This window comes from Colobus angolensis, unplaced genomic scaffold (assembly GCF_000951035.1).
Source record: "Colobus angolensis palliatus isolate OR3802 unplaced genomic scaffold, Cang.pa_1.0 Scaffold309, whole genome shotgun sequence".
In the NCBI taxonomy this organism is placed as follows: Eukaryota; Metazoa; Chordata; class Mammalia; order Primates; family Cercopithecidae; genus Colobus; species Colobus angolensis.
The window spans coordinates 2,089,740-2,117,562 of NW_012116366.1; the positions used below are offsets into that span (position 1 = coordinate 2,089,740).

General features: G+C 40.3%; 2 protein-coding genes across 3 annotated transcripts in view; one reads left to right on the forward strand and one right to left on the reverse strand.

The window, feature by feature from the left end:
* ACYP2 (acylphosphatase 2, muscle type) overlaps nt 1–27,823 on the forward strand; it is a 208,959-nt gene that overhangs the window by 146,588 nt on the left and 34,548 nt on the right. The gene's annotated exons all lie outside the window — the stretch shown is intronic.
* Nucleotides 9,751–11,086, reverse strand: TSPYL6 (TSPY-like 6). The gene has a single exon (XM_011950579.1). It carries the CDS (start codon nt 10,969–10,971, stop codon nt 9,751–9,753), a length of 1,221 nt encoding a protein of 406 aa, XP_011805969.1. The 5' UTR covers nt 10,972–11,086.

The following is a 27,823-nucleotide window of genomic DNA, read 5'->3' on the forward strand; positions in this document are numbered from 1 at the left end:
GCCTTATCATTCCTCTGGAAGCTTCATCTCAGAGGGGTACCCGGCCGCGTGAGGTGGTGCCTCTGGGTTAGGCTACTCAGCGGTCAGGGACACACTTGAGCAGGCAGTCTGTGGGTTCTCAGATCTCAAACTCTGTGCTGGGAGAACCACTACTCTCTTCAAAGCTGACAAACAGGGACATTTAAATCTACAGAGGTTTCTGCTGCCTTTTGTTTGTCTATGCCCTGTCCCCAAAGGTGGAGTCTACAGAGGCTGGCAGGCCTCCTTGAGCTGCAGTGGGCTCCACCCCGCTCAAGCTTCCTGGCCGCCCTGGCCACTTTGTTTACCTACTCAAGCCTTAGCAATGGCAGGCGCCCCTCCCTCAGCCTCGCTGCCGCCTTGCAGTTAGATCTCAGACTGCTGTGCTAGCAATGAGGGAGGCTCCGTGGTGTGGAACCCTCTGAGCCAGTCGCAGAATATAATCTCCTGGTGTGCCATTTGCTAAGACCCTGGTGTGCCATTTGCTAAGACCCTTGGAAAAGCGCAGTATTAGGGTGGGAATGACCTAATTTTCCAGGTGTTGTGTGTCACGGTTTCACTTGGCTAGGAAAGGGAATTCCCTTACCCCTTGGGCTTCCCGGGTGAAGCAATGCCTTGCCCTGCTTTGGTTCTCACTTGGTGGGCTGCACCCACTGTCCTGCCCCCACTGTCCGACTCGCCGCAGTGAGATGAATCCAGTACCTCAGCTGGAAATACAGAAATCACCAGTCTTCTGTGTTGCTCACGCTGGGAGCTGTAGCCTGGAGCCGTTCCTATTCGGCCATCTTGGATGGAAATCTCCTTGCCCATTTTTTAATCAGATTTTTTTTTTTTTGCTGTTGCAATGTTTGATTTCCTTGTATATTCTGGATATTAATCCCCTGTTGGATGAATAGTTTGCAAATATTTTCTCCTATTCTACAGTTTGCCTTTTCACTGTGTTGTTTCTTTTCCTGTGCAGCTTTTCAGTTGGATACAATCTGTTTATTTTTGCTTTTTTTGCCTGTGCTTTTGAGGTCTTATTCATAAAATCTTGCCCCAGCCCAATGTCCTGGAGCATTTCCCCTGTTTTTGTCTAGGAGTTTTATAGTTTTAGGTATTACATTTAGGTCTTCAATCCACTTGAAGTTGATTTTTATGTAGAGTGAGAGATGGAGGTCTAGATTCATTCTTCTCCATGTGGCTAGTTTCCCCAGCAGCATTTATTGAAAAGATTGTTCTTTTCCCCAATTAATGTTCTTGGCATCTTTGTCAAAAATGGGTTGTCTGTAAATGGATTAATTTCTGGGCTCTCTATTCTGTTCCACTGATCTATGTGTTATTTTTTTTAATATATACTTTAGAATTTGTTTGTCTCATTCTCCCCCCAGCCCTGCCCTTCTCCAATTTTTGGCCTTGTTACTCTAATTATAATTAATTGCTAAATTAGCTTAGGGAGAACAATTTTATAAGGTTGAGTCTTCCTATCTAACTTTGTATGTCTTTCCCTTTATACAAGTCTTTGTGTTTTCAGGAATGCTTTAAAAATTTATTAGTAAATATGGCACATTTCTAAAGCTTTTTCTTAAATATTTCATATTTTGCTGTTGCTATTGTAAAGTCTTCCCCCATTTCATCTTCCAACTTTGTGTTTGTAATCTAAAATCTATTGATATATGTAGTAATTCTGTATCTTGCTGCCCAAGTTTTCCTATTGTTTACTTTTTCAATTGAATGTCACAGGTTTTCTATATTCATCACAAGTTGTAGTAGTTTTATTATGTTCTCTAAATTTTTATACTTCCAGTTTCTCTTAGTAATTATATTGTCTAATATCTAATATCTAGGATGTTAAGTAATGAGGGTGACAAATAACCATCCTTCTTTGTTCCTGAATTGAGTGGGAATACCTCTAGTGTTGTCCTGGTAAGCATAATGGTTACTTTGGGATCAAGGTATATTTTATCAAGTTAAGAAGGTATACATTTATTTCTACCTTGACTTCAACATATTTCTAAATCATAGTAAAGCCCCAGGGCTATGTACCTGCACCATGATAGGATAAAAGCTCTAAAAGGAAAGAAACTTAGGACCCTCTAGTGTACCTTCCTCCCATGATGAGCAATGAATTCCAAGCACAGGAAGGTTGTAACTACTCCCTGCCCCAAAGTCCTAAAATTAGATTCGAAGACAAGTTGGAACACTGTCTCTTAGGTCTTATACCAGTGTTTTTTGGAGTATGTTAGGCTAACACTAGTTCTCTATAACATTATTTCTCTTCCATTATGCTCTCTCCTTGAGATTTTCCCATTTTATCCTTCTCTTCTCATCCCACTTCTGGGACTTCACATGTGTTGCTTGGCTGTGCATTCTTCCTGCAGCCTGCCATTGCTGACAAGCCAAGTTTATTGTAGGAGATTTCTAGACAGTGACATAATCCCTTCCCCACCCAAAAAGACTCTTTGCTATTTGCTCTTCCTGGACAAAGTACATTGTCTTCCAAATGCTGTTGGTTATATCTGGAATTAAAGCAGAAAGCTCATTGGAGCCACTGAACACCTCAAAATATACTTGTTTTTTTTTATTATTATTATACTTTAAGTTCTAGGGTACATGTACACAATGTGCAGGTTTGTTACATATATATACATGTGCCATGTTGGTGTGCTGCACCCATTACCTCGTCATTTACATTAGGTATATCTCCTAATGCTATCCCCCCTCCCCCCAATAGGCCCTGATGTGTGATGTTCCCCTTCCTGTGTCCAAGTGATCTCATTGTTCAATTCCCACCTATGAGTGAGAACATGTGGTGTTTGGTTTTCTGTTCTTGTGATAGTTTGCTGAGAATGATGGTTTCCAAGTAATTTTAAAGGGTCCATTTTGTGATAGATATAATACCATGCTCTAGGGATACATAGATGAAAAGATAGCCCCCTACTCTGAAGAAACTTACAGTCTACTATGGTGTCTAGAATGGAACTTAGAAGCCACTTCTTACAGGAAGCCATCCCTAAACTTCAGGTAGGGAAAATGTCCCTCGTATGTGGTCCCATAGCCCCCATGCTTACACTTAAGTTTGGCATTGGTCACACTGTAGATTGTCTCCTATGCTAGACTGTAGGCTGCTTGAGAACAGGGACTATGTCTTACTCATCACAGAAAAAAAGAAGATAACTAAAACATAATCTTGGCCCTTGAAGAACTTAAAATTGAGTGACAAATATAAACTACTAACATATGTAACAAACTAAGTTCAATCTACATTTGTATGAATTATAAATTCTACAGAATATATGCTACAAGAGGTAGGAGGTTTTGGAAAGGTGATTTAGAGGATATGGCCTTTGAGTTTAGAAGGAATGGTGTGATTTCCATAGTTGAGGTGGGCAAGTGAATCCAAGGTTAGGGAACATCATGAGCAAAGGCACAGAATTGGGACTGTATATGGGCTACTTAAGGAACAATAAGGCTTTCCATCTGAGTGGACTCTGGTAAGAATGTCAGGTAGGGGCTTGGTTGTAGCTGATCTTGGATGCAACCATAGGGTGTTTAGATTTTCTTCTGCAGGCAATGGTGCATGGACAAGGATATCTGAGCAAAAGGGACATGATTACTTTATCAATAGTGTAAATGATGGGAAAAGAGAGATAATATTCAGGAAGGGGATTCCTCAGACTTCCAATAATGTAGACAAAAGATATTAAGGTGAAAATAGATATGGAAAGGGAACAATTCTGGAAGCATTGTGCAAATGGACATGTCAGATCCTAACCTAGAATAAGGGAGATTCCAATTTAAGAGTCCTTATTTCCTGCCTCAGCAGAGCTTGCAGTGAGCTGAGATCACGCCACTGCACTCCAGCCTGGGCAACAGAGCAAGACTCCGTCTCAAAAAAAAAAAAAAAAAAAAAAATTAGCCGGGCGAGGTGGCGGGCGCCTGTAGTCCCAGCTACTCGGGAGGCTGAGGCAGGAGAATGGCGTGAACCCGGGAGGCGGAGCTTGCAGTGAGCTGAGATCACGCCACTGCACTCCAGCCTGGGCAACAGAGCAAGACTCCGTCTCAAAAAAAAAAAAAAAAAAGAGTCCTTATTTCAAAGGTGATGGCTCTAGTTTACATTCTCTGTCATTCACATGCTCCGGCCATGGCATGGGTAAAGTCACTCAGAAAGCACATAAAGAAAAGCCAGAGCAAGGTCACAGAACCTTATGGAAAACTTATATTTAAGGGGTAGGTAAATCTTCAGATTTAGAAGAAATTATGTTTCAAACTTATTAAAAAGACAAAAATGGGCCGGGCGCTGTGGCTCAAGCCTGTAATCCCAGCACTTTGGGAGGCCGAGACGGGTGGATCACGAGGTCAGGAGATCGAGACCATCCTGGCTAACATGGTGAAACCCCGTCTCTACTAAAAAATACAAAAAATTAGCCGGGCGAGGTGGCGGGCGCCTGTAGTCCCAGCTACTCGGGAGGCTGAGGCAGGAGAATGGCGGGAACCCGGGAGGCGGAGCTTGTAGTGAGCCGAGATCGCGCCTCTGAACTCCAGCCTGGGCGACAGAGCGAGACTCCGTCTCAAAAAAAAAAGACAAAAATGGGCCAGGCACAGTGGGATTATGCCTACAATCCCAGCACTCTGAGGCTGAGGCAGGAGGATTGCCTGAGCCCAGGAGTGTAAGACCAGCCTGGGCAACACAGGAAGACTTCATCACTACTAGGAAAAAAAAAAAAAAATTAGCTGGGCATGGTGGCATGTGTCTGTAGTCCCAGCTACTAGGCTGGCTGAGGCAGATCACTTCAGCCCAGGAAGGGTGAGGCTGCAGTGAGCTGTGATTGCACCACTGTACTCTAGCCTGGGCAACAGAGCAAGACCCTGTCTCCAAAAAAAAAAAAAAACAAATCTCACAGACATAGTTTTCATCCCTAAGTGGTTTGCTTAAGTTATTATCTGGTTTATTGCAGAGACCCCAACCCCTGACTTGTAGCTCAGTGCACTTTCTATTTTATGCTCTAGATTTTAGTTTAATGCGAAATGTGAGGATATCACCTACCTTTTCCATCCTCATCTATCTTAGTAAACCGGATTAAATTTGAATTCTGGACCCCTTTTCTTAAAATATCTTCTATCTCAGCTGGGCGTGGTGGCTCACGCCTGTAATCCCAGCACTTTGGGAGGCCAAGGCGGGTGGATCATGAGCTCAGGAGTTCGAGACCCGCCTGGCCAACATGGCGAAACCCTGTTTCTACTAAAAATACAGACGTTAGCTGGACGTGGTGGCGTGTGCCTGTAATCCCAGCTACTTGGGAGGCTGAGCCAGGAGAATTGCTTGAACCTGGGGAGGCAGAGGTTGCAGTGAGCCGAGATTGCACGACTGCACTCCAGCCTGGGCGACAGAGCAGAACTCCATCTCGGGGCAGGGGCAGGGGAAGGGGGCTGGGGGGAAGTATCTTGTATCTCATACATTTATAGCTACCAATAGCAAAGAGAAAATTGTGCCACTAGAAAACAGGGCAAGTCATCTATATGGATGCCACTTTATATTATGTGATATGAATTCATATAAAAAGCCTAATTAAATCTACCTTATGTTTCAAAGGCAGTAAGTTAATCTTACACATTATTGTTTTCATACTCTTTATGTAAAAGAAAAACTACCTCATTTTCAATGGTAAATTATTATCCCCCAAATACATTGCTGTATACAGAAGTGGAAAGATTTTGCTCAAATAAGCCAAAGCAAATGATTTCATTGTAGTTCTACAGAAGTTTTTGTTGGTACTAATACTGTAATCGTCTATAGCATATGCCACAGGTATTGTTTGAAAATTTTTTAATCTCAATTATCAAATGAAATATTTATACCTCAAAGAGGGAGGCCTGAAAAGACATGAAACTTTGAAATATAGACCATCTTACAGTCTTCAGAATAGCATCATCCCTGTTGAACAACATAAAAAAGTGTGGATTTTATGATATATTTGGAAGATACAAAAATGAATCATCACAAGCCATTATTAAAGAACTGTTTATAAATGAAAAACTCTGATGAAGGTCAGTTGACAAAATGAGTGGAGCACTGTAAATACTAAGAGTTGATGGCCCATGCCTAGATAATTCAGTGTTTCTATTCTTAGAAAATGGATTTTAGCCATTTGAATGTGGCCTAGTAAATGATCCTGTTACAATTTTCACATATCAATTCATGGTTTACCCAAAAAGATCTGCAGCATACTTTTAAATTGGCCTTTTTCTGGCAGAGGGATTCCAGAAAAATAATGTTTTTGTTTTGTTTTGTTTTGAATTTATTTGCTTACTTTGGGTTTCTTTTGTTTTTCTTAAGCAAGAATATTAAAGTACAATATCCATACAGAGAAGTACATTTTCTAAATGTACAACTTGGTGAAGTTTCACAAATTGAATATACTTATTTATCCAGCACCCAGAGCAACACAAAACATCACCAGCCCTTCAGAATCTACCATCTCATACTTCCTTCCAGTCAATAGGTACTTATCACCCCAAAGTTTACTGGGAGATAGTTCTCCCATGTGTCTCATGTTTCTGCATATCTTGTGAGCAAAGGCACTGACTGCATGTGTGCAGAACGTCTTTTCGAGGCAGCCTTGGAAGACAGAGTGTCTCCAGAGCAAAGCACAGGTATGTTTAGAGTCTTGAAAATAGAGATTATGTCCCTTACAGAGCAAAGAACAGGTTTACTTACTATTTAGTATAACAGAGATGTCTCCCTTCAAAGCGAAAAGGACAGGCATGCTTACTGCCCATTATAAAAGATTCAGCTTCCCTATGTTCCCTACGGTAGTTCCTCTCCTGTAACACAATCCCCTGTATGTACAGATGTCACTTGGCTTTATGTTGCCTTGTGGGAATTAGAGCTCAGGGAACCAGTGCAAATACTGACACTCTCTTGACTATTGAGTTGTAAGGTCCTTTGTCTCTGACCTAGCACATAAGGCTAACTTGTTAAGGTTAAGCTTGCAAGAAGGGTAAATCTCAGACCCATCACTGTCCTTGGTAGTAACCACTATTCTGACTTCTGCCACCATAGATTAGTTTTACTCACTGTTACACTTCATACATAAAAGAATTATATAGCATGTACTCTGGCTTCTCACATTTAACAACATATTTGTGAGAATCATTCATATTATTGCATGTAGGCATAATTCTTTCCTATAGTATAGTATTCCATTATACTTATAGTATTCCATTGTGTGAACATTTTAAAAAATTGGTTTATTTTTTCCACTATTGATGGACATTAGGGCAGCTCCCAGTGTCAGCTATTAAAATTGTGTTGTTATAAATACTTTATGCATGTCTTTGAGTGAATATATGTACATATTTCTGTTGGGTATATTCCCAGAACTAGATCAGAGGGTACGCACTGATACTGCCAAACAACTTTCTAAAGTATTTGTACTAAGCTACTCTCCCATAAGCAGTATATGAACCTTTTGGTATCTCTGTTATTTTCAACCTTTGTTATTTTCCATCATCTTTGCTTTGTTTTTTTTTAGTGATATGCTTTAATTTTACTGTCATCCATTCATAAGGAAAGATGCCATTGGCATAATAGAATTATACCATCGGCATAAGACAAATATGCCCATGGTATAATTCCAGTTTCACAAAGAAATCTCACAAGCACTTCCACTCTTTAGGCTGAGACAGGTGGATCATGAGGTCAGGAGTTTGAGACCAGCCTGGCCAACATAGTGAAACCCCATCTCTACTAAATATATTAGCTAGGCGTGGTGGCACAAGCCTGTAATCCCAGCTACTCTGGAGGCTGAGGCAGAATTGCTTAAACCTGGGAGGGGGAGGTTGCCGTGAGCCAAGATCATGCCACTACACTCCAACCCGGGCAACAGAGCAAGACTCTCCGTCTTGAAAAACAAAACAAAACAACTGAAAAAAAGACATGTCAATTACTAAGTTGTTACCAGGGCAAATTATCAAGAAAGACAATGAGAGCCATAAATTTTTTGTAATTTATTTATACATTAACACAATAGTTTCCAGTCTTCAGTGTCAGATAAGACCAAGTTATTCAAAATAAAATGTTAAAGATATGGTTTTAACAGAAACAATGTCATGAATATCCATATCCATATAATGTACAAAAAAGAAAGGCTGATATTATTCCAAATGTTCCTAATTGAAAGTAAAAGAAAATCTGTACAGCTGAATCTTCCCAGTAATTGAAAGTAAAAGAAAATCTGTACAGCTGAATCTTCCCAGTAAACAGAAAGAGAAAATATTATAACACAGTATTAATCTTCCACATAAATAAGGCTACATGCAAACAAGAAAGAGAACACCCAAAATTAGTGTTTCTTCAAAGAACCCTTCTCTAGGCAACATATTTAACACTCCAACCATCTTCTGTTCTTCTATGTGAATACTAAAAAAAAAAGTACTTCTCTTCCCATCATAACTAGTCGACCCAGTGTTAATTCTAGGCCCGATTTTCCCCTGAATCATTTCTCCCTTTTTATTCGGTTTTCCCTGCTTAGAGCACCCATCACAATCTCTTTCATTCTTCTATCACTCTGAACTAGAAATCACCTTTCATTCCATCCAGCTCTGTATTCCTTTAAACCCTCTAGGAATTGCTAAAGAGGGATGAGGAGCTGAAAAGAAAGGAGAATGGGGAATAAGAGGTCTGGCAGTCTATTTTACAGAACAGCCTGCTTCTAGACATGACAAAGAGTCAAGAAACTAAAAAGCCTGCTTCTGCAGATGTTTCTGAACTACTACTTTGTTTTTTTAAAGGAAGACAGAAGAGATTTATGAGAGATGAGAGAAAAGAAAGTGTACACTCACTCTGGCACTTCATTAGGTTCAGGAAGGGAGGAAAATAAAGGTACCTAGATTTTCAATGAATCCACTGGTTGTGGCTGAGAAAGCTTCGTACTTGTCAAGAACACCAACATATTAACCTTGCCATGACGACAGGGTCTGACATGTCCCCTCAACCATTTGTCTGACAGTAGGGTTTCTGGATGATGAGGGTGGTGGTGGCAAAGAATTGAGAGGTCTTTTGGAAGAGGAAGGAGTCTTTTGTGTGCTAACAGGAAACCTGTGTCCACCACCAGTGTTGTGGAGATCCCTGTTGATTAGAAACCACAGAGTGGAGCTGGCAATGGTCTGGGATGTGTTCACTCAGCAGGGAGCTGCCCAAGGTGGTGGGCATAGCCAGTAGCAGGCAGCAACAGGTGACCAGAGTCTCAGGAAAAGTAATGGAGTCCCATAATTCACACAGACCAAGTTGCCCCCTGCTGTTCTCCCTTGACTTCACTAATGCCCAGCAATTGTGGACAAGCCATGTGCCTGTACTGTCAGATGCAGAGCAGGGTGAGCTGCATAGGTTGTTAGACACAGCTAGAAATCCAAATAGGAGGAGCCAGATTAGAGGTCCTGGGAACAAACAGAGTCCAAACAAAGGTAAAGACAGTGTAATCTACAGCATCATTCTCTTCGCTTAGAAGGATGTAACCCATCGGCTGGGAGCATGTGATGTTAACGCAGAATAGCAAGACAACCAGGTGAAAGGGAAGCAGCATAGCCACCAAAGTATCAATCTTCAGGTTGAGAGAACGGAAAGTTTAAACAGAGGGTAGAGGAAAATCAGAACAAAAAAAAGTAAAGGGCATACCTAATGCTGTTACCCAAGCACAGGTCCAGCTCATGGTGGCAGGGGACCTTCTGCAGTAGTAGTTCCAAAGGCAAAGGTTAACCAGACTGGAACCCAAAGGGCCTGGGGATCTCCACTGGCTCCCTCATCGGGCGACATCTAGCTCTATGGGTGTCTTCATCCAACAGGTAGTACTGCAGTGGATTTGGCCAGAGGTCCTCTTTAATAATCTGAGCAATCCTGTCGGACTCTGGAAGGCTGTGGTCTGAAAACCAGGTGAAGAAGCTGCAGATGACATGTCGGTTCCTATGAATGAAGGACTGGGGTCCATGGCCCTGGCGCCACATGATTAGAGTGGAAAAAGACACCACTTGGCCGAAGGATCTGACCTCATACACCTTGATGATCAGCTTGTTTCTGAAGTAAGGGTTTCTTCCAAAGAAGAACTTAAACTTGCAGCCTGTCCTAGGGTATCTGAGCTCCTTCACTTCCAAATTGGTTAAGTAGCTTAACATCTCGGCATCTTGGCCTCTAATCATGGCAGACAGCTGTGGGTGGTGGCGGAAAGCAGTGACCCAGAAGCCCGGGATATTGCGAATGATGTCATTCCTCTGCTCCAGGTAGTATTCATGAATCTGCCCAAACCTGCGCTCCACCTGCAGGAGGGCCCTGTCAGCCTCGGCATTGAGGGAGTCCAGTTCCAGCTGGATGGACTCCAGGGGATTCAGGTGGAGACCCATCTTCAGGGACCCAGGCCCTGCATCCCTGTTTACCTCATCTATTGCTCTGTTTCCTTCCGCCATGTCCATTTCCTCGCCTCCTGGCTTCTCATCCACTGGGGCTGAGAGCATGGCACGCTCCTCAGGCTTCACGTCCTCGGCCTTCTCCTCTGTAATCACTTCAGACTCCGACCTCCCTGCACCACAGGTTTTTACAGCCTTCTCCCCAACTAGGCCGCGCGTCTCTTCACCCGGAAAGCCATTTTTGAGGCTGCCGTCAGTTGTCAGCGAGACAGAGGCTGCTTTTAGGCCCTCCACGGGTGATGGAGTCACTTCCTGTCCCGCTTTGACGGCTCCATGACTGCGACTCCCATCGACCAAGATGTGGAAAGTATGGCCACTATCTGCAGGATCCTGGGGCGCGACCCCCTCCTCTGGAAGCCGGGGCGGTGGGAGCACGACTGGCTCCAAGCGGCCCTCAAACACATCTGCCATTACCTGTGTTGCCTTGCTCTTCTCTCGGGACCTCTGGCCCTGGTGCGGGTCTTCCAGGGCATGGTCGAGAGTAGTAGGCCTGTGAGGACTCTCCAGGAGGCTCATGTTGGTAGCGGCCAGGGCGGCAGTCGGTAGAGGCCAGGCCAGTGGTGGGTACCGTCAACGTTCCTCACACAAAATGGCGAGTAAACACCTCAACTATTGGCACCGCCCACTCTTCAGTCTCGCGACACCCACCCCTCAGTCTCGCGAGTCTGGTGGTGTCCTGTGCATCGTTATTTTAGCCATTGTGCTGGATGAGTGGTGGTATCACACGGTGGTTTTAATTTGCATTTAGCCAAAGCCTAATCAACTGAGAACCTTCTCATGTTTTTTGGCCATTAGGATATTCTCTCTTGGGCAGTATCTGAGGCTTCTCCCTATTTCTTTGCTGGGCAGGCGTTCTTTTCCATATGGATTTGTAGGAAGCCTTTGTACATGCTAGATACTAGTCATTCTTCAAGTATAGATGTTACAAATATTTCCTCCCACTCTGTGGGTTACTTTTTCTGTTTGTTTTTTTTTTTTTTTTTTTTTTTTTTTAGTAGAGATGTGGTTTTGCCATGTTGGCCAGGCTGTTCTTGAACTCCTGGCCTCAGGTGATCCGCCCACTTTGGCCTCCCAAAGTGCTGGGATTACAGTCGTGAGCCACCGCGCCTGGCCTACTTTTTCATCATCTTAATGGTACCTTTTGAAGAACAAAAGTTTTTCATCTTAATATGTGTCAAGTTGTCATTTCCCCCTCTACCTTAGTGTTTTTCTGCTCTAAGAAATCTTATCTCTTGCCTGGGCACAGTGCCTCACACCTGTAATCCCAGCACTTTGAGAGGCGGAGGTGGAAAGATCACTTGAGCCCAGGAGTTGGACACCAGTCTGGGCAACATAGGAAGACCCCATCTCTATTTTAAAAAAGAATTAAAAAATGAGGAACCTTATCTCACCAAGATTGTTCAAATTTATATCTGCCATCCAGCTGGAATTGATTTTTATTAGTGGGGTCACAATTTGTTTTTTTCCATATGAATATCTAATTGACCCAGCCTTGTTTATTGAAAAGACCATTCTTTCCACATTCATAGGTTTTTAAATGTTTCCATCAAAAATGACATAAATCATTGGCCAGAGCTAGTCAGTTGACCTTGTCTAACTTTAATAGGACAGGGAGGTGTAATCTTCTCCTGAGCCTGGAAGGAAGAAACTGGAAATATTGGCAAGTGCTGTATCACTCATCATGAAAAATAATTTGAGTAATAAACAAAAGACCAATAGAGTTAGGCCAAAGGACATAGAGAAAAGGTAATAATAAACAGAAATTTATGTAAGACAATACAGAGTATCAACCAGAGATGAATAATAAAAAGAGAAAATAAACAATATTTGGAAAGGAAAACATAGTCACATTGATTATTTAAAGAAATATAAGACAGGATGTTAGACAGCTTTATGCCAATACATTTTCAAACTTAGATGAAATATATGGCTTCATAGAAATGTGTAACTTATCAACACGGACTGAAATGCAATAGAAAATCTAAATAGGCCTAGAGACAGTAAATAAATGGAATCAGTAGCTTAAAAAAATCTTTCCACAAAAATAGCGTGAGGTTCAAATGATTTTGAGGCAACTACTACCAAACATTCAAGGTACACATAATCCATTTTTATATTTATTAAACATTCAACAAATGTTTATTGGGTACCTACTGTGTGCCTGGTACTCTTATGGGCCGTCTGGATGTAACAGTGAACAGAACAAGGATTTCTTCCCTCTTGGGGTTTACATTTTAGCAGGGGAGAAAGATAACAATAACAAGAAAATCATATTGCACATTAGAAAGTTATAAGTGTTATGGAAAAAACAATAGAGTAAGGACATGGAAAGTTCTGGGGGGTAGGGAGTGGGGAGCAGACTGTAGTATGAAATAGGGTGGTCAGAGGAAACCTCATTGAAAAGATGAGATTTTGGCAAAGAGTCAAAGAAGGTGAGGGAGTCAGCCAGTAGAAATCTTGGAGAAGAGCATTTCAGGAAGAGAAGTGCTAAGCAGAAGCACCAAGACAGGAACATGCCTAGAATGTTCAAGAAATAACAAGGAGGCCAGCATGGATGGAGCAAAGTGAATGAGGGAGGCTAGATCAAGTAGTTTCTTGTATGATGGTGTAAGAAATTTGGCTTTTATTCTTAATGAAATGGGAAATTACTACAGGATTTTTAGCAGAGGACACAAAATGTGACTTTAGTTTTGCATGAATCACTCTGACTCCTGGGTGAAAAATAATCTGTATGGAAGCAATGGTAGATTTAGGGGGATCTTTTAGGAGGCTACTGCACTAACCCGGGTAAAAGATGTTTCTCAGACCAGGTGGTAGCAATGGAGGTGGATGGTGGATATAGTATGATGGTAGAGTCAGCCTGATTTCATGGTAAATTGGCTATGGGATCTCTTAGTTCATTTTCTGTTGCTGTAACTGAATATCTGAGACTGGGTAATTTATAAAGAAAAGTTTATTTAACTCACAATTCTGGAGGCTGAGAAGTCCAATATGCTATGCTATGAAGTAGCATGACAAAAAAGCAGAAGAGCTAGCAAGCACCTGGGAAAGAATGGACAAAAGAGCCTGACTCAGCATTATAGCAACCCACTCTCTCAAAAACTAATCCATTCCCATGAGAAGTAATCCAGCCTTGCAACAAAGACTTAAATCCATCTTACCAACCTGATCATCTCTTAAAGGCCCCACCTCCCAGCATGGGGTATAAAAGAAAGAGAGAAATCAAGGATGACTCCAAGGATTTTGACCCGAGCAACTGTTAGGATGGAGATACTGGAAGCAGAGATGGTGAAGGCTATAATGAGGAAGATCTTTGCAGGAAAATCAGAGTTATCTTTTTTTAAAAAAAACATACTGTTTGAGATGATTATTGGACAACAGAGTTGAGATGCCAAGTGGGCATAATGAGTTTAGAGCCCAGGAGAGGTCTGAGATAGGTATTCACATTTTGGGATAATCAGCATGCATGGAATTTAAAGCCAAATGATTGGATGAGAACACTGAGATAGTGAGTCCTGATAAGCTGGGCCCTGAAGACTCCAAAATTATAAGGTCAAGAAAAAAAGGAAAAACATCAAGGAAGACTGAAGAGAGACCAGCAGGGTAGGAAGGAAACCAAGAGTGCAATGTGCTTGAAGCCGAATGTGTAAAGGAAGTTGTTCAGCTGTGTCACAGGGTGCTCACAGGTCAGTTAAGATGAGGTCTGAGAACTGACTGTTGGATTTTACAACAAAGAGTCACTGGTGACTCAACAAGAGCACTTTCAGTGGAGTGGTGGGGGTTGAAATATGTTTGAAAGGGAAAGGGAGGAAATAAATTGGAGATTGAATATTGACAATTCTTTTGAGGAATTTTTCTCCAAAAAGAAACAAAGAAATGGGATCATGACAAGAGTAGTCAGGCTACTTTCAGTGGAGTGGTGGGGTAATAGCTTGGCTGGAATAAGTTTAAGAGAAAACAAGAAGCGAAAAAGTGAAAACAGCAAGAATATACAACTCTTTTGAGAAGTTTTGCTTCAAAGAAATGGGATAATAGCTGGTGGGGAAATGGAGCAAAGAACGTGTTTTTAAAAAGGAAGAAGAAGCATGTGTAAAGAAGCAGGTTGGTTTGAATGATCTAGTAGGGAGCAGAAACTAATGATGTAAGAGATAGAAGGAAGCATTATTGGAGGGATGTCCTAGAATAGACAAAAGGAGGTGGAATCTAGTGCCTAAGTGGAGGAGGAGATGTCAGCTTTAGGTGGGAGCATGACAAATTCACTAGTGGTAATTGGCAGGAAGTCAAAGTATGAGGGTGTATGTGCTGGTAAACAGGTAGAAGTGATAGGAGATTTATGAAATCTTCCTCTGATTGCTTCACTGTTCTCAGTGAAATAGAAAGCAAGATGATCAAATGAGTATGAGGAGATGGGGCAAGAGGCAGTGGAGTCTGAGGACAGAGAAGAAGGTATGAAATAGTTGTCTAGAGAGAAGAGTGACTAAACTGTGACCTAAAGTATTGTCAGACAACATTAAAGTCATGAATTCAAAGTGAGACCCATCAGCATGGCTATGAATTTTTCTCTAGCCACATTCAACTTACAGGTGCAGTGTGAATAAGCAGAGTTGGATTTAGAGCTGAAACAAGAAGGACAAGAGAATAATTACAATAATTGATCTTAGAGTTTAAGCTGGAGGAACAGAAGACATGCAGGATGAGGTCAGTGAAAAGGTGGTCTGATCAATGAATTGGAAGATTCAGGGTACTGAAGGTCTCCTGGGGTCAAGTCCTAGGGAGAATAAGCTAGAGGGCTAAGAGACAGTGGTTTTGAGAATGACCTGCAAGAGATTAGTCAGAATCCTATTCATGAATCCAAGTTGGTCTCTCATGAGGCAGATAGAGGATAAGGTCATTGCAGGGAAGGTCAATGAGCCAACAGGACAGGGTGGGAAGAATAGTCTATGTGTATACTGAAATCACTGAGAGATAAGACGAGAGAAGTGAGAATGAGGCAGGAGCTAAAAAACATGAGAAATGAGAGGGAATGACATGAGGGTAGCAACGTTTTAGAGCAATAGGTGGTCCAAACCATTGACAGGAGACTCAAAGCTGGATTTGTATTCTAGGGCCAAGGTATAGCACCACCACCTTTGGATAAAATCAGTTAGTGGGAAGGCAGACACCTTTAGAATTTTTTATTTCTTAATGTCAGAGACCCTGGTATTATACATCTCCTCAAAGGTATGCATATATTAGGAAATATTTTTTAAAACTGAAAAGTGAGTAGTGGTATTATTCTTTGAGTTCATTTTCAAGTATTACTTTCTTTTGGGGTTCCATTCTGCTTTGTACTAAGGCATGGACTAGAAACTGTTGAAAAGAATAATATACAATTTCAACTTTGGAGTCTGAAATATTCTGGCTATAATTTTTTTTTTCCTTAAAAAAGGGAGAACAAGGAGAGCTATATAAAATCTCTGAAATGTTTTGTCAACTAAAGACAGAAATAGAGATGTGAAGAAAGAGGGAGAGGGAGAAAAAGGAAAGAAAAAAGAAAAATGAGTAAGGGAAGGAAGAATAATATGGCTTCTTGGAAAGAGTACAATTTAGGCACTAATCTGCACATCATAGAGTTGTAAAGAGTTTAATTCTCTGGGAAACAGAAAAAGCATGATGTTTTAAAAGATAAACTCTATATTAGATGATTGAAAGGAGCCTGTGAAATGTACAGTCTTGTTTTCCTTGGACTCCTGAAATACTCTTTTTCAGTTCTTGTTTTGAAAGGGATCCCTGTCTCTTAAATTCTTAATACAACTTTGTTTATATAGTGATTTAACATACAGAACTATTTTTCTTAGAACTAGGCCACCCAGTTTAGAAAGCTGAGGGCCTGAATACAATATGTCACTTTCCTAAGATTCAAAAGAATGTTGGTAAACAAGAGAGGGAGATGTACACTTTGCTAATTTCTTCTGTTTCCCAATGGAAAGTCTATCAAACTATTTGCATAGGAAATGGTCAAAAAGGAGTTTTAAGTGATTAACCAAGTAGCTTTACAGCTGCAGTCATCTTTATTGTATGTAAATATAGATAAGAGGGGAGAAAAATATTTGAGTTACCAGGGCATGAGAAATGATTTACCCTAGCAAAGTTAACAAATTATGATTTAATCATTTTCTACTAAGGTAGCACTCATAGAAAGAAAATATACATTATTGTGCCTGGTGAAACTGTAAAAGTCTAAAAAGTCTATGTAGAGTCCTGGCCTGATAGACTGGCCCCAGAGTGTTTCAGCCAGGGGTGAGCAGAGCCACAGGCTTGTGACTGGACCTGTGTTCTGGCTAGTGCCAAGCGTCCCCACCAGTGAATGTGATACAGGAGCAAAATGACGCAACCACTGTTACAGTGTTTATGTTACACAAAACCAAAATACCAGTATTTATGTCAGACTTTTATTTTAAAGGTGTTCATAATTTAGGAAATACAACAGTGAAACTAAATAATATGTTTTAAATGCAAATTTTTAAAGATATTATAAAATATGTTTCCAATATCTAAATGTTAGACATATATAATCACTCTAGCCTAATTTAGATAAAATTTGTTAAGTATTAGAAAAGAAATTGATACTACATAAATGCATAAGTTGGTTAATCATGGAAATGCATGATTGGTTAATGCATAAGTTGGTTAATGCATAAGTTGGTTAATCATGGAAAACGGAAAATGAAAAAAAACAAAGTGCATTGATAACGTCATCATTACCATAAGAGTATTTTTTGGAGCAAATTTTTTCCAGCTGCTATAAAAGCTTTCAGTTTCTACACTGGTGGCAGAGAGGTGAACAGAGTTTTGCTCTAATTCCTAGTATTTTCTTGAGTTGTCATTTTAGAATAATCTCTCTTAGTTATTTCTTAAAAAAAAAGTAATCACAATTTTTATGGATGGCAAACTGTAGTCTTTGTTTCAAGTAAAGCATTTCTAGTTTTATCTTTATCTTTAATTTATCCTGTTTGGATATAGATTAGGTACAACTATATCAACCTAATTAATTACTGTCCCATTCACATTCCATTTTATTGAAAGGTCTTTGAAGTAGGAGTAAGATTTATGTATGTGATAGGAGGTTTAGGGGCTGGGTGTAGTGGCTCATGCCTGTGATCCCAGCACTATGGGGGGCCAAAGTGGGAAAATCACCTGAGGCTGGAGTTTGTGACCAGCCTGGACCAGGTAGTGAGACCCTGTGTGTTAGGTTATTCTTGAATTGCTATTAAAAAAAAAAAAAAAACCTGAGATTGGGTAATTTATAAAGAAAAAAAGTTTAATTGGTTCAACAGGCTTTACAGGAAGCATGGTGTGGCATCTGCTCATCTTCTGGGGAGACTTAAGGAAGCTTACAATCATGGCAGAAGGCAGAGGGGGAACAGGCACATCACATGGCAAGAGCAGGAGAGAGAGGGAGGTACCACACACTTTTAAGTGACCAGGTCTTGTGAGAAATCACTCACTGTCAAGAGGACAGCATCAAGGGGATGGTGTTAAACCATTCACAAGAAACTGCCCCGAAGATCCAGTCATCTCCCACCAGGCGCCACCTCAAACACTGGGGATTACATTTCAACATGAGATTTGAGCAGGGACAAATATCCAACCATATCACCCTGTCTCTACAAAATAATTTAAAAATCAGCCAGGCATGGTGCTGCATACCTGTAGTCCTAGCTACTCAGGAGGCTGAGGTGGGAGGATCGCTTGAGCCCAGGAGTTCGAGCTTACAGTGAGTTATTATTGCCAGTGGCACTCCAGCTTGGGTGACAGTGACACCCTGTCAAAAAAAAGGTTTGGGTTGTCAATTGTTATTTTCTCTTTCTTTTTGAGGAGTATAGAGTTACTCCTCCATTCTTTTCAAATTTTAATATAGCGTATAACTCTTTGCATATGTTTCAAGATGATAATTCAGCACCTCTTAGAGTATTGAATAATCACAGTAAAATAAATATACCAGAATTTCATCATTTTAACATACGCCATATACTGAACTGCCAGAATACTGAGAAAAGATATTACAATCACTAGTTGAAACCAGGAAGCCAGATTCTGTCATCAAATCCAAATAGCACAGGAAGAGCAGTGCCTATTTATTGACCACCTTTTGTGTGGCAGGGAGGTGATAGATGTTTAGTAGTGAATGAAACAGGCATGGATCTGTGTCCAGAATTGGTTCCTTTCAGTGGGTTCTTGGTCTCTCTGACTTCAAGAATGAAGCCGTAGACCCTCACAGTGTTACAGTTCTTAAAGATGGTGTGTCCAGAGTTTCGCCTTTGGGTGGGTTCAGGGTCTCACTTGATGTCAGGAGTGAAGCCGCAGGCCTTGCAGTGAGTGTTACAGCTCTTAAAGGTGGTGTGTCCGGAGTTGTTTGTTCCTCCTGGTGGGTTTGTGGTCTTGCTGACTTCAGGAGTGAAGCTGCAGACCTTCTCAGTGAGTGTTACAGCTCATAAAGGTAGTGCAGACCCAAAGAGTAAGCAGCAGCAAGATTTATGGTGAAAAGCAAAAGAACAAAGCTTCCACAGCATGGAAGGGGACCTGAGCAGGTTGCTGCTGCTGACTTGGGTGGCCAGCTTTTATTCCCTTATTTGGCCCCACCCACATCCTCCTGATTGGTGCATTTACAAACCTTTAGCTAGACACAGAGCACTGATTGGTGTGTTTACAATCCTCTAGCTAGGCAGAAAAGTTCTCCAACTTCCTACCTGACCCAGAAGCCCAGCTGGCTTCACCTTTGAGATCCTGCTCAGGGAGCTTAGAATGAAGAAGGCAGAAACAGGAGACTAGCCAGGAAGGGCAGAAGCCAGGCAGACAGCACAGCAAACTCAGATGTAAAAAACAAGGTGGGAGGAAAGGGAGAAGGTCCAAGGTAGTTGCCCAAAAAGGGATGCTGGTCTGGAGATGGGTGGACGCATATTATATAGAAACAAGTAGAAATCTTAATGCCCTTTGAAAAATATAAGTATAAATTTAGGTGGTGAGTTGTTTTAACAAGATATATGATCCTTGTTTGGGGTAGGGGATAGGAAAGCTCTCAAAAGCATTCTTGGGACAGTGGAGAAAATGTAAAAAGGGCCTGGATAGTAAAATGTTTAAAAGAATTACATGAATTTTCTTAGGTGTGATAAATGGCATTATAAGTATAGAAAACAGCATTCTTATTCTCAGAAAGGAATTTTAGCATTTAGGGGTCAAGTGTTATGATATTTGCAACTTACTTTCACAAAGTTCAACTACAATGCCAAAAACAAACTTCTGGGGAGAGAGGGAGGAAAAGAAAGAAAATATAGCAAATTTTAACTAGGTGGAATTATGTAGCTATTTGATTATACTATGCTTTCTATATATGTATGAAAATTTGTATAATAAAAAGTGGGGGGTCAAAAAATAAGCATGTGTATTAGTCTGTTTTCTCACTGCTGATAAAGACATACCCGAGACTGGGCAATTTACAAAAGAAAGAGGTTTAATGGACTTACAGTTCCACATGGCTGGGGAGGCCTCACAATCTTGGTGGAAGGCAAGGAGGAGCAAGTCACATCTTACATGGATGGCAACAGGCAAAGAGAGAGAGCTTGTACAGGGAAACTCCCATTTTTAAAACCATCAGATCTTGTGAGACTTATTCACTATCATGAGAATAGCATGGGAAAGACCCACCCCCATGATTCAGTGATCTCCCACCAGGTTCCTCCCACAACACATGGGAATTATGGGAGCTACAAGATGAGATATGGGTGGGGACACAGAGCCAAACCATATCAGCATCCTACTCTCCTTTTGACAATGGATGAGGCAGTTGAAAGGAATATCAAGGAGAGAGGGGAAGAATGCAGGGTGTGGCCTATTATGACTTTGGGCAAATGCTTCACCTCTTTGAGCCTGAGTTTTCTTCCTGTGTTTCACAGATAATATCTACATACAGGGGTGACATGAAGATTAAGTAAGTTGAAATGTAGTGGTTAAGAGTGGTGAGTCCAAATCTCAAACTGCACTTAGTTACTAAATAACCTTGGGAAAGTTACTTTTGTGCCTCAGTTTCCTTATCTGTAAAACTGACATAATAATAGTGCCTACCTCCCAGAATTGTTGTGAAGCACAGAATTGTTCTAAAGAGCAAAGCTTAGCATGTATTAAGTATTTGATAAATATTAGCTCTCATTATTTTTGCTATCTAGGACTCAGCATCCTGAAAACAGAGAATACCCCTTCTTTTCACATGCCCATTGGACATTCACAAAAATTGAGAATTTATTATGCCCATAAAAAAAACCTCAATATATTGCAAAAAGTAGAGTGTGAGCAGCATGTTCTGTAATTGCTGATATAAATAACTCTCTAAATCAACTCTTGGATCAAAAAGGAAATAAATAAATTACAAAACACCTTCAAAATAACAATAATGGAAACCTCATATACCAGAACTTATGGTCTGCAACTAAAAGACTTGTTAGTATTACTTGTGAATACTGACACAAATATAAAATATAATTAAACAAGATCCACCAATACACTCAGTCATTTACCACAACCCATTGGACATGCCCATGCCCTTTCAAAAATATAAGTATATGATCCTTGTTTGGGGTAGGGGACAGGAAAGCTCTCAAAAGCATTTTTGGGACAGTGGAGGAAATTAAAATATGGACTGGATAGTAAATGTTTTTCCAACAATTTTGTTTTAGCAAATTACATCCTTATCACAACATCCTATAAAGCAGGTACTATCATTAGCCCTGTTCAACAGATAAGAAAACTGAGGTGCAGATTTTTTTTTTTTTTTTTTAGTAGAGCACCCAGGTGGAGTGCAGTGGAGCAATCTTGGCTCACTACAAGCTCCGCCTTCTGGGTTAACGCCATTCTCCTGGCTCAGTCTCCCGAGTAGCTGGGACTACAGGCACCTACCACCACGTCCGGCTAATTTTTTGATTTTTTTTTTTTTTAGTAGAGACGGGGTTTCACCGTGTTATCCAGGATGGTCTAGATCTCCTGACCTCGTGATCCGCCCACCTCGGCTTCCCAAAGTGCTGGGTTTACAGGCGTGAGCCACCGCACCCGGGCGAGGTGCTGAAATATTAATTTGCAGATGGACACATAGGAAATGGCAAGGTCAAGAAATGAACCCAGGCAATCTGACCTAAAGCTCTTCCTTTTAAACTCTGCAGGCTACTCTCTGAGCCATTCTCAGCTACAAAAGAGGGTTAATAATTCTTATCTCTTGTGGTGGACATGGTAAGATATGGAGCTGAGTGGGGAGAGGCATTGATGCTCTCTTTATCTGTTTCTGTACTGTTGAGCTGTTATAATGAGCATGCATTATTCATGTACTTTTTCATCAGGAAAATGTTTTTTAGGGGCCTATAAGAGTGCCTGGCACAAAGAGGCTCCCAATAAAAACATTATTATGTCTGAAAGCAAATTCAGAATTTCCATTTGACTTAATAGGAATTCATCAGCTCCAGAAGCTTGGTGAAAAAAAGAAACAAGATAGGGCAACAGCTAGAGGAGAATTCAGGTGGGAGGTTTTTACTTTCAAATGAGAAGGGCTCATACATCCTAAAGTAAGAGGTGGGAACAGAAGGAGGGAGAAGGAATTGGGAGCTGGGGGGAGAGTGGTCTTAATACCTCACTAGATGAATTTAATTATTCGGGGGAAGGTTAATAGTGACCAATTGTTGACATATAAGCCCCATTTCATACACACCATGAATAGGCCTCCCTGGGGTAACAAAAATTTAAAGGTCATTTTGGAAAAAGACAGAAATTAAAAGAACTCTATAGCTTGCTTTCTTTATCTACCTGATTCTGGCGACGTGAGAATAGGTTTTCTGAAGAGGAGCCAACAGTTTGTTTTTCCACTTGTGGGTTACAATGGTAAAATGATTGTTGGCAAAAGAACATCTTTTCAAGCAGCTTCCCTTGGTGTAGGTCAGAGGAGCAACAAGCAGAGTTATTTCTGCAGCTGGGAAAAAGGTTCAGAGCTATCTTCCTGGAATCGGCTCTTGTTTCAGAATCTAAAATAGATTTGAAATATTGTGCTATTTGGGAATCGGGGCCTATTCAGGCTAAGCACATCTGTTGGTAGCTGTTGAAATTCAAATAAATTCAAATAAAGTCCAAGTAATGCTCATATTACACTTACCAATTCCAAATTTTGAAAATACATATATACAAAACCTACACCCCAGTTGCTATCACTACCTAAGACACAATATGGAAAGCCTTGATTTTCTGCCAGCCATAGTTGCTTTGAACCTGAACCACAACATTTAATTCCTTTGGAAATGCCCCTTCCTCCCTACCTGAACTTTTCAACTGAGATTCATTTTCAAAAGTTTAAATATGAACTATAACAAATAGTTCTATATTTTGGTTTTGATCATTTGACAGACTTCAGTAGTTGAAATGAGGTTGTTGGACTACTGAAGTCATAAAGCCAGAATTGAGTAAATGCATTTTCCTTCTTGTCATCTTTCTGTTTTCAGTAAATACAGTTTACTTAGGTGTGGTGATTAAGGAAACCTGGTCGATTTATTTATATACTATTCCATATTCAAGGTGTCTTTTAAAAGGCAAACAAAGGACAGCAAAGTAAGGGAACTTGCCTTTTTAAATTAAACCATGACTTTCTTATAGTAATCTACCCAATGTGTGGAAAGAAGTAGAACTGGCTGGGTGCATTGGCTGACACCTGTAATCCCAGCACGTTGGGAAGCCGAGGTAGGAAGATCACTTGAGTGCAGGAGTTCGAAACCAGCCTGGGCAACATAGTGAGACCCAGTCTCTACCAAAAAAAAAAAAAAATTAGCTGAGAGTGGTGGCATGTGTCTGGAGTCCCAGCTACTTGGGAGGCTGAGGTGGGAGGATACTTGAGCCCAGGAGGTTGAGGCTGCAGTGAGCCATGTTGGCACTACTGCACTCCAGCCTGGAGCAAGACCCCATCTCAAAAAACAAAACATAGAATAATTATTTTAAGATTGTGAGTTTTTCTTTTTTTTCTTAATAGTTAAAAATTTGAAAGGCATTTAAGTGACATATTCATGTCATAACCTGAGAGTTTACAATGTTATAAGTAGGTAGCACACTAAGCACATTACATGAATTATCTCTTAATTTAAACCTCATAATTACCCAACGAAGTCTGTGTCATCATTTCCATCTTACTTATAAATGTATCCAAGGCTTACAAATAAGTAATTTGTCCAAGGTCACACACTGAGTCAGGATTGAAACTGTGCCCATTACTCAAGTTATTAACTCTTTTTATTTTTATTATTATTTGTAGAGACAGGGTCTCCCTATGTTGCCCAGGCTGCTCTTGAATTCCTGGCCTTAAGCGGTTATCCCATGTCAGCCTCCCAAAGTGCTGGGATTACAGGCATGAGCCACTGTGCCCGGCCTGAGCTGTTCACTCTTAATCTATAACAATGCCTTTTACATGAGAAACAGTAAACAGGAAGGCAGGGGATGATAAAGAGGATATTGAAATATGTTAGGAGCTACACACTAGAAATAAATTCACAGTTAAAAATATGAAGACCTTTATCTAAATCCAGGCAAACTGCAAACTTTAAAAAGAATTATGATAAGAATAAAGCATCAGGAAGGAGGAAGATAAACTGATGACACTGATATCCCAGAATAAGGCTCCAGAGACAAAGGTATAACCATCATCACATATGGTTGGTGACTCCCACAGTGTGTTCCTCACCTTCGCCAGCATCTGTGCGAAATGTGAGTGTTCTCTGTAAAGGTTCTGGCATGGCAAAAGATCCTAACTCTAGGAAGCTGAATCACTTACCATTTGGCACTGATATCCCTGATTTCTTCTGATTAACTTTTTTGCTATCATATATATGTTGAAAAATGAAAGTATTAAAATCAGTAATAATGTTCAATAACTAGTACAGCTGTTCCCTTGTTCCACCTCAATGTTATTTATAGAAAAGCCATTATTCCACTATTCTGTATCAATAACAATTTTCATTTTTGTTTTTCTGTGTGTATATGTATTAATTAAATAACAAAATTTCCAGTTTTCCTAATAATTCTAATGACTACATAACACTCCGTTGAGTTGATGCACTGTAATTTATACTGGGTATTTTCTTTCCAGTTTTTTTGCTATTATAAATATCCTTCCAAGAACTTATTTATACATCTAATTTACTCGAATTTCTTCATATACAAATTCTATGTTTATGTCCTCTGACCATTTATCTCTTGAGGTTTGATTTCATAAATATTTGATGCATATTTCTCCTAGCTTTGCTAAAAATTAAAGGAAATATTTAACTCTTTAATGCACTACAATCTTACTCTGGTATGTACTGTAAGTGCTAATTTAAATCACTTTTTGTTTTGTTTTTGTGTTAGCCAGTTATCCTGGCAATTATTAAAACATAATTAACTAGGCATGGTGTTATACATCTGTAGTCCCACCTGTTTGGGAGGCTGAAATGGGAAGATCATTTGAGCTCCATAGATGAGGCTACAGTGAGCCGTGATCACACGACTGCACTCCAGCCTGGGCAACAGAGCGAGATATGTCTGAAAATTTTAAAAATAAAGATAAAAAATAAAAAATGAATACAATGAATGAATAAAATGTAATTACTAAATTATTTTTTCCTAATTTTGTGATAGTATATATTCAATTTATTTCTACATGTCTTACCCTGCTTTATTCAATTAGTATAATAACTTATACTTTATGTTTTAGGATTTCCTGGGGAAATTCTGGAGACTAGAGCAACATCATGAGTCACAGTTTCTTTGTTAGTGTGGAATTTCAATATTTAACAAACAGTAAATAACTTTACTTGGTGAAAATTGTTTTTTCATATAATAACATAGTATATATCTCAATCTGTTTATCTTGTTTTGTATAGTCCATTAAAGCTTTGTACTTTTCTTTACATATGGCACATACAATTCTTTATAATTTTCTTTTAAATGTCATAGTTTGAAACCACCTTTGCAGAAATGACGACAGAGACTGAGGCGGGATGCTTCTCACCTCACAGGTGGTGCTCCTTGCTCATTCCAGGGCATAGGCCAAGCTAACTACGGAAGAAATTTAGTTTATAGTTTAACTTTGAACTAAGGATGATAATAGTCCCTCCCTAAAACTGATCCCCTCCTTGTCTGGAACTGAAGTCACCTTTGTAAAACTAATGAAAGGCCACAAGATTATTATTATTGGAGGAGCCTGAATTCTGCTCAAATATAGGCATACTTTCTATAATCCCTTACTGCCCAGTACTCATGTGGCCAGAGATCACAAGATTTAAGACTTCCCCAATTGCTCCCATAGATAAAACATCACTATTGTAGAACATACTATTGGGTTTTTGAAATGTTTTTTCACTTTTGTATTCTGGCAACTGACTGACCCTATCCAGCCAGTGACTCAGGACTCAACCAGTGTGTCCTGTGCCCCCCCAACCCGTCCCACCCAAAGGAGGACTCCACACCAGGATCATTTTCCATACCCCTGTGATTTCATCCCAAATCAATCAGCGGCACCCATTCCCTATTCCCCTGCACACCAAATTATCCGTAAAAACCCTAGCCCCTTATTAGAGAGACTGATTTGAGTGTTAACTCCAGTCCTTCTGCTTGGCAGCCTTGCATTAATTAAGCTCTTTAACTGCAATAGCAGGACCTCAGTAAAGTGTTTTTTTCTGTGTCCTCCCACCCTTTTTTTGTGGCTATGTTAAATGGGATTTCTTCTCTTTTTATTAAACTAGTGGTTACCACAATAAAGAAATCCCCTAATTATGGTGAATTCACTATAAACCTAATCACTTTGATAAACTCACATAGGCTAATAAACAGATTTCTTAGGATTTTTAGACATGCAATGCTTTCTGCAAATAATCAGTTTTCTCTCACCCCTTAATGTATCATTCTATTGTCGCAAAGTGAATCCAGTTGCCATTATTCGTGTATTAGAGTGCTAGGCTGGAGAGGCAGGAAACGTGCATGTTACTTTCAGTTCCTCAACTGAGGAAGCCGCTGATGAAGCACCTTCCCTTCATGGATCAAGCACCATGCTAGACACTTCATATCGGCCATCTTGCCCAAGGCTGAGAACAAGCCTACCAAGTATACAATTATTAAATATCAGTGTTGAGGAAACTGAAGTTTATCAGATGTAGACTGCTCATGTTAGGCCCCAAGAAGCAATAAGAAATGGAACACTGAGGGGCCTAACTATGGGGGTCTGTGGATGAAAGGCTGTGGGTCTGTGGCTCTGGGCTCCTGTGACCTGGCAGGTTTATCTCTACCCAGGAGCTGCATTGACCATGAACTTTGGCCGGTGATCTATGAGGAACTAGGGAAGGATCTCAGAGCTGAATCCGCTCGCTTACATCTGTACCTTGTGCATATGCTTCACATTTCCTGTTTCTGGGTCGTAGTAATCTATGTGAAAATAATCCTGAAGGTAGTCTATGTTCTTGTTTCCACCTGCCCTCCAACCATCAGCTCTTTGAGGTTAAGTAATTTATCTCAGATCTAAGAAATAGCAAACGATGGAGTAAGTGGCTTCCTTCCTGACCAGTGGTCTTTCCATTGTACCAATGATGTCCTCATCTGAATGTAAGTCAGATAAGATGATCCCATTTTGAGAGGCTGACTGTTCTTGAATATGCATTATACAAATCTTGTCTCTTCTTCAAGACTGCAAATCTCAGAGGCTATACTTTCCACATCCTTGAATTGCTCATATTGCTTTGCACATAACCAGTATTCAATAAATATTTGTTGATGCAGAATGAATGAATGACGCAAAGACAACAGTCTTAATGCTTTTCCTACAAGAGAGACTTTCAATGCTAGAATACAAGCTCATGTGGTACCTCCTAAAAATCTCATCATTTCACATTTCAAATGTAGAATCTTCTATAAAGACTGCATTTGTCATGAGCCTTTTCACAAGAAGATGTTTAGTATCAGGTCAGCTTGTTTTCATCTTGTTTTCAAAGAATTGGGGTTAGGAAAGCAGGAAACTAGGAAGGATCAAGGTGGGAACAGTGGTAGGGAGGCTTTTCTCTGACAAAGTTGTTTGGGTTATTTTTATCTTTCTACTTCTGTTACAGCAACAATATGAGAAAACTGTTCAAATTTAATAGAGTCTGTCCAAACCCAATTTTGAACAAATGACAAACTATGGTGCACATGTGTTAACATTTATGTTTGGGTATGCAATGGGAAACTAAGTCTTACGTTCTCGTCTTTAAACATACAATTTTTTTATTATTATTATTATACTTTAAGTTCTAGGTTACATGTGCATAACGTGCAGGTTTGTTACATATGTATACTTGTGCCATGTTGG

Coding starts and splice junctions, on each gene's coding strand:
- TSPYL6 (XM_011950579.1), bottom strand. CDS start 10,971: ATGAGCCTCCTGGAGAGTCCTCACAGGCCTACTACTCTCGACCATGCC.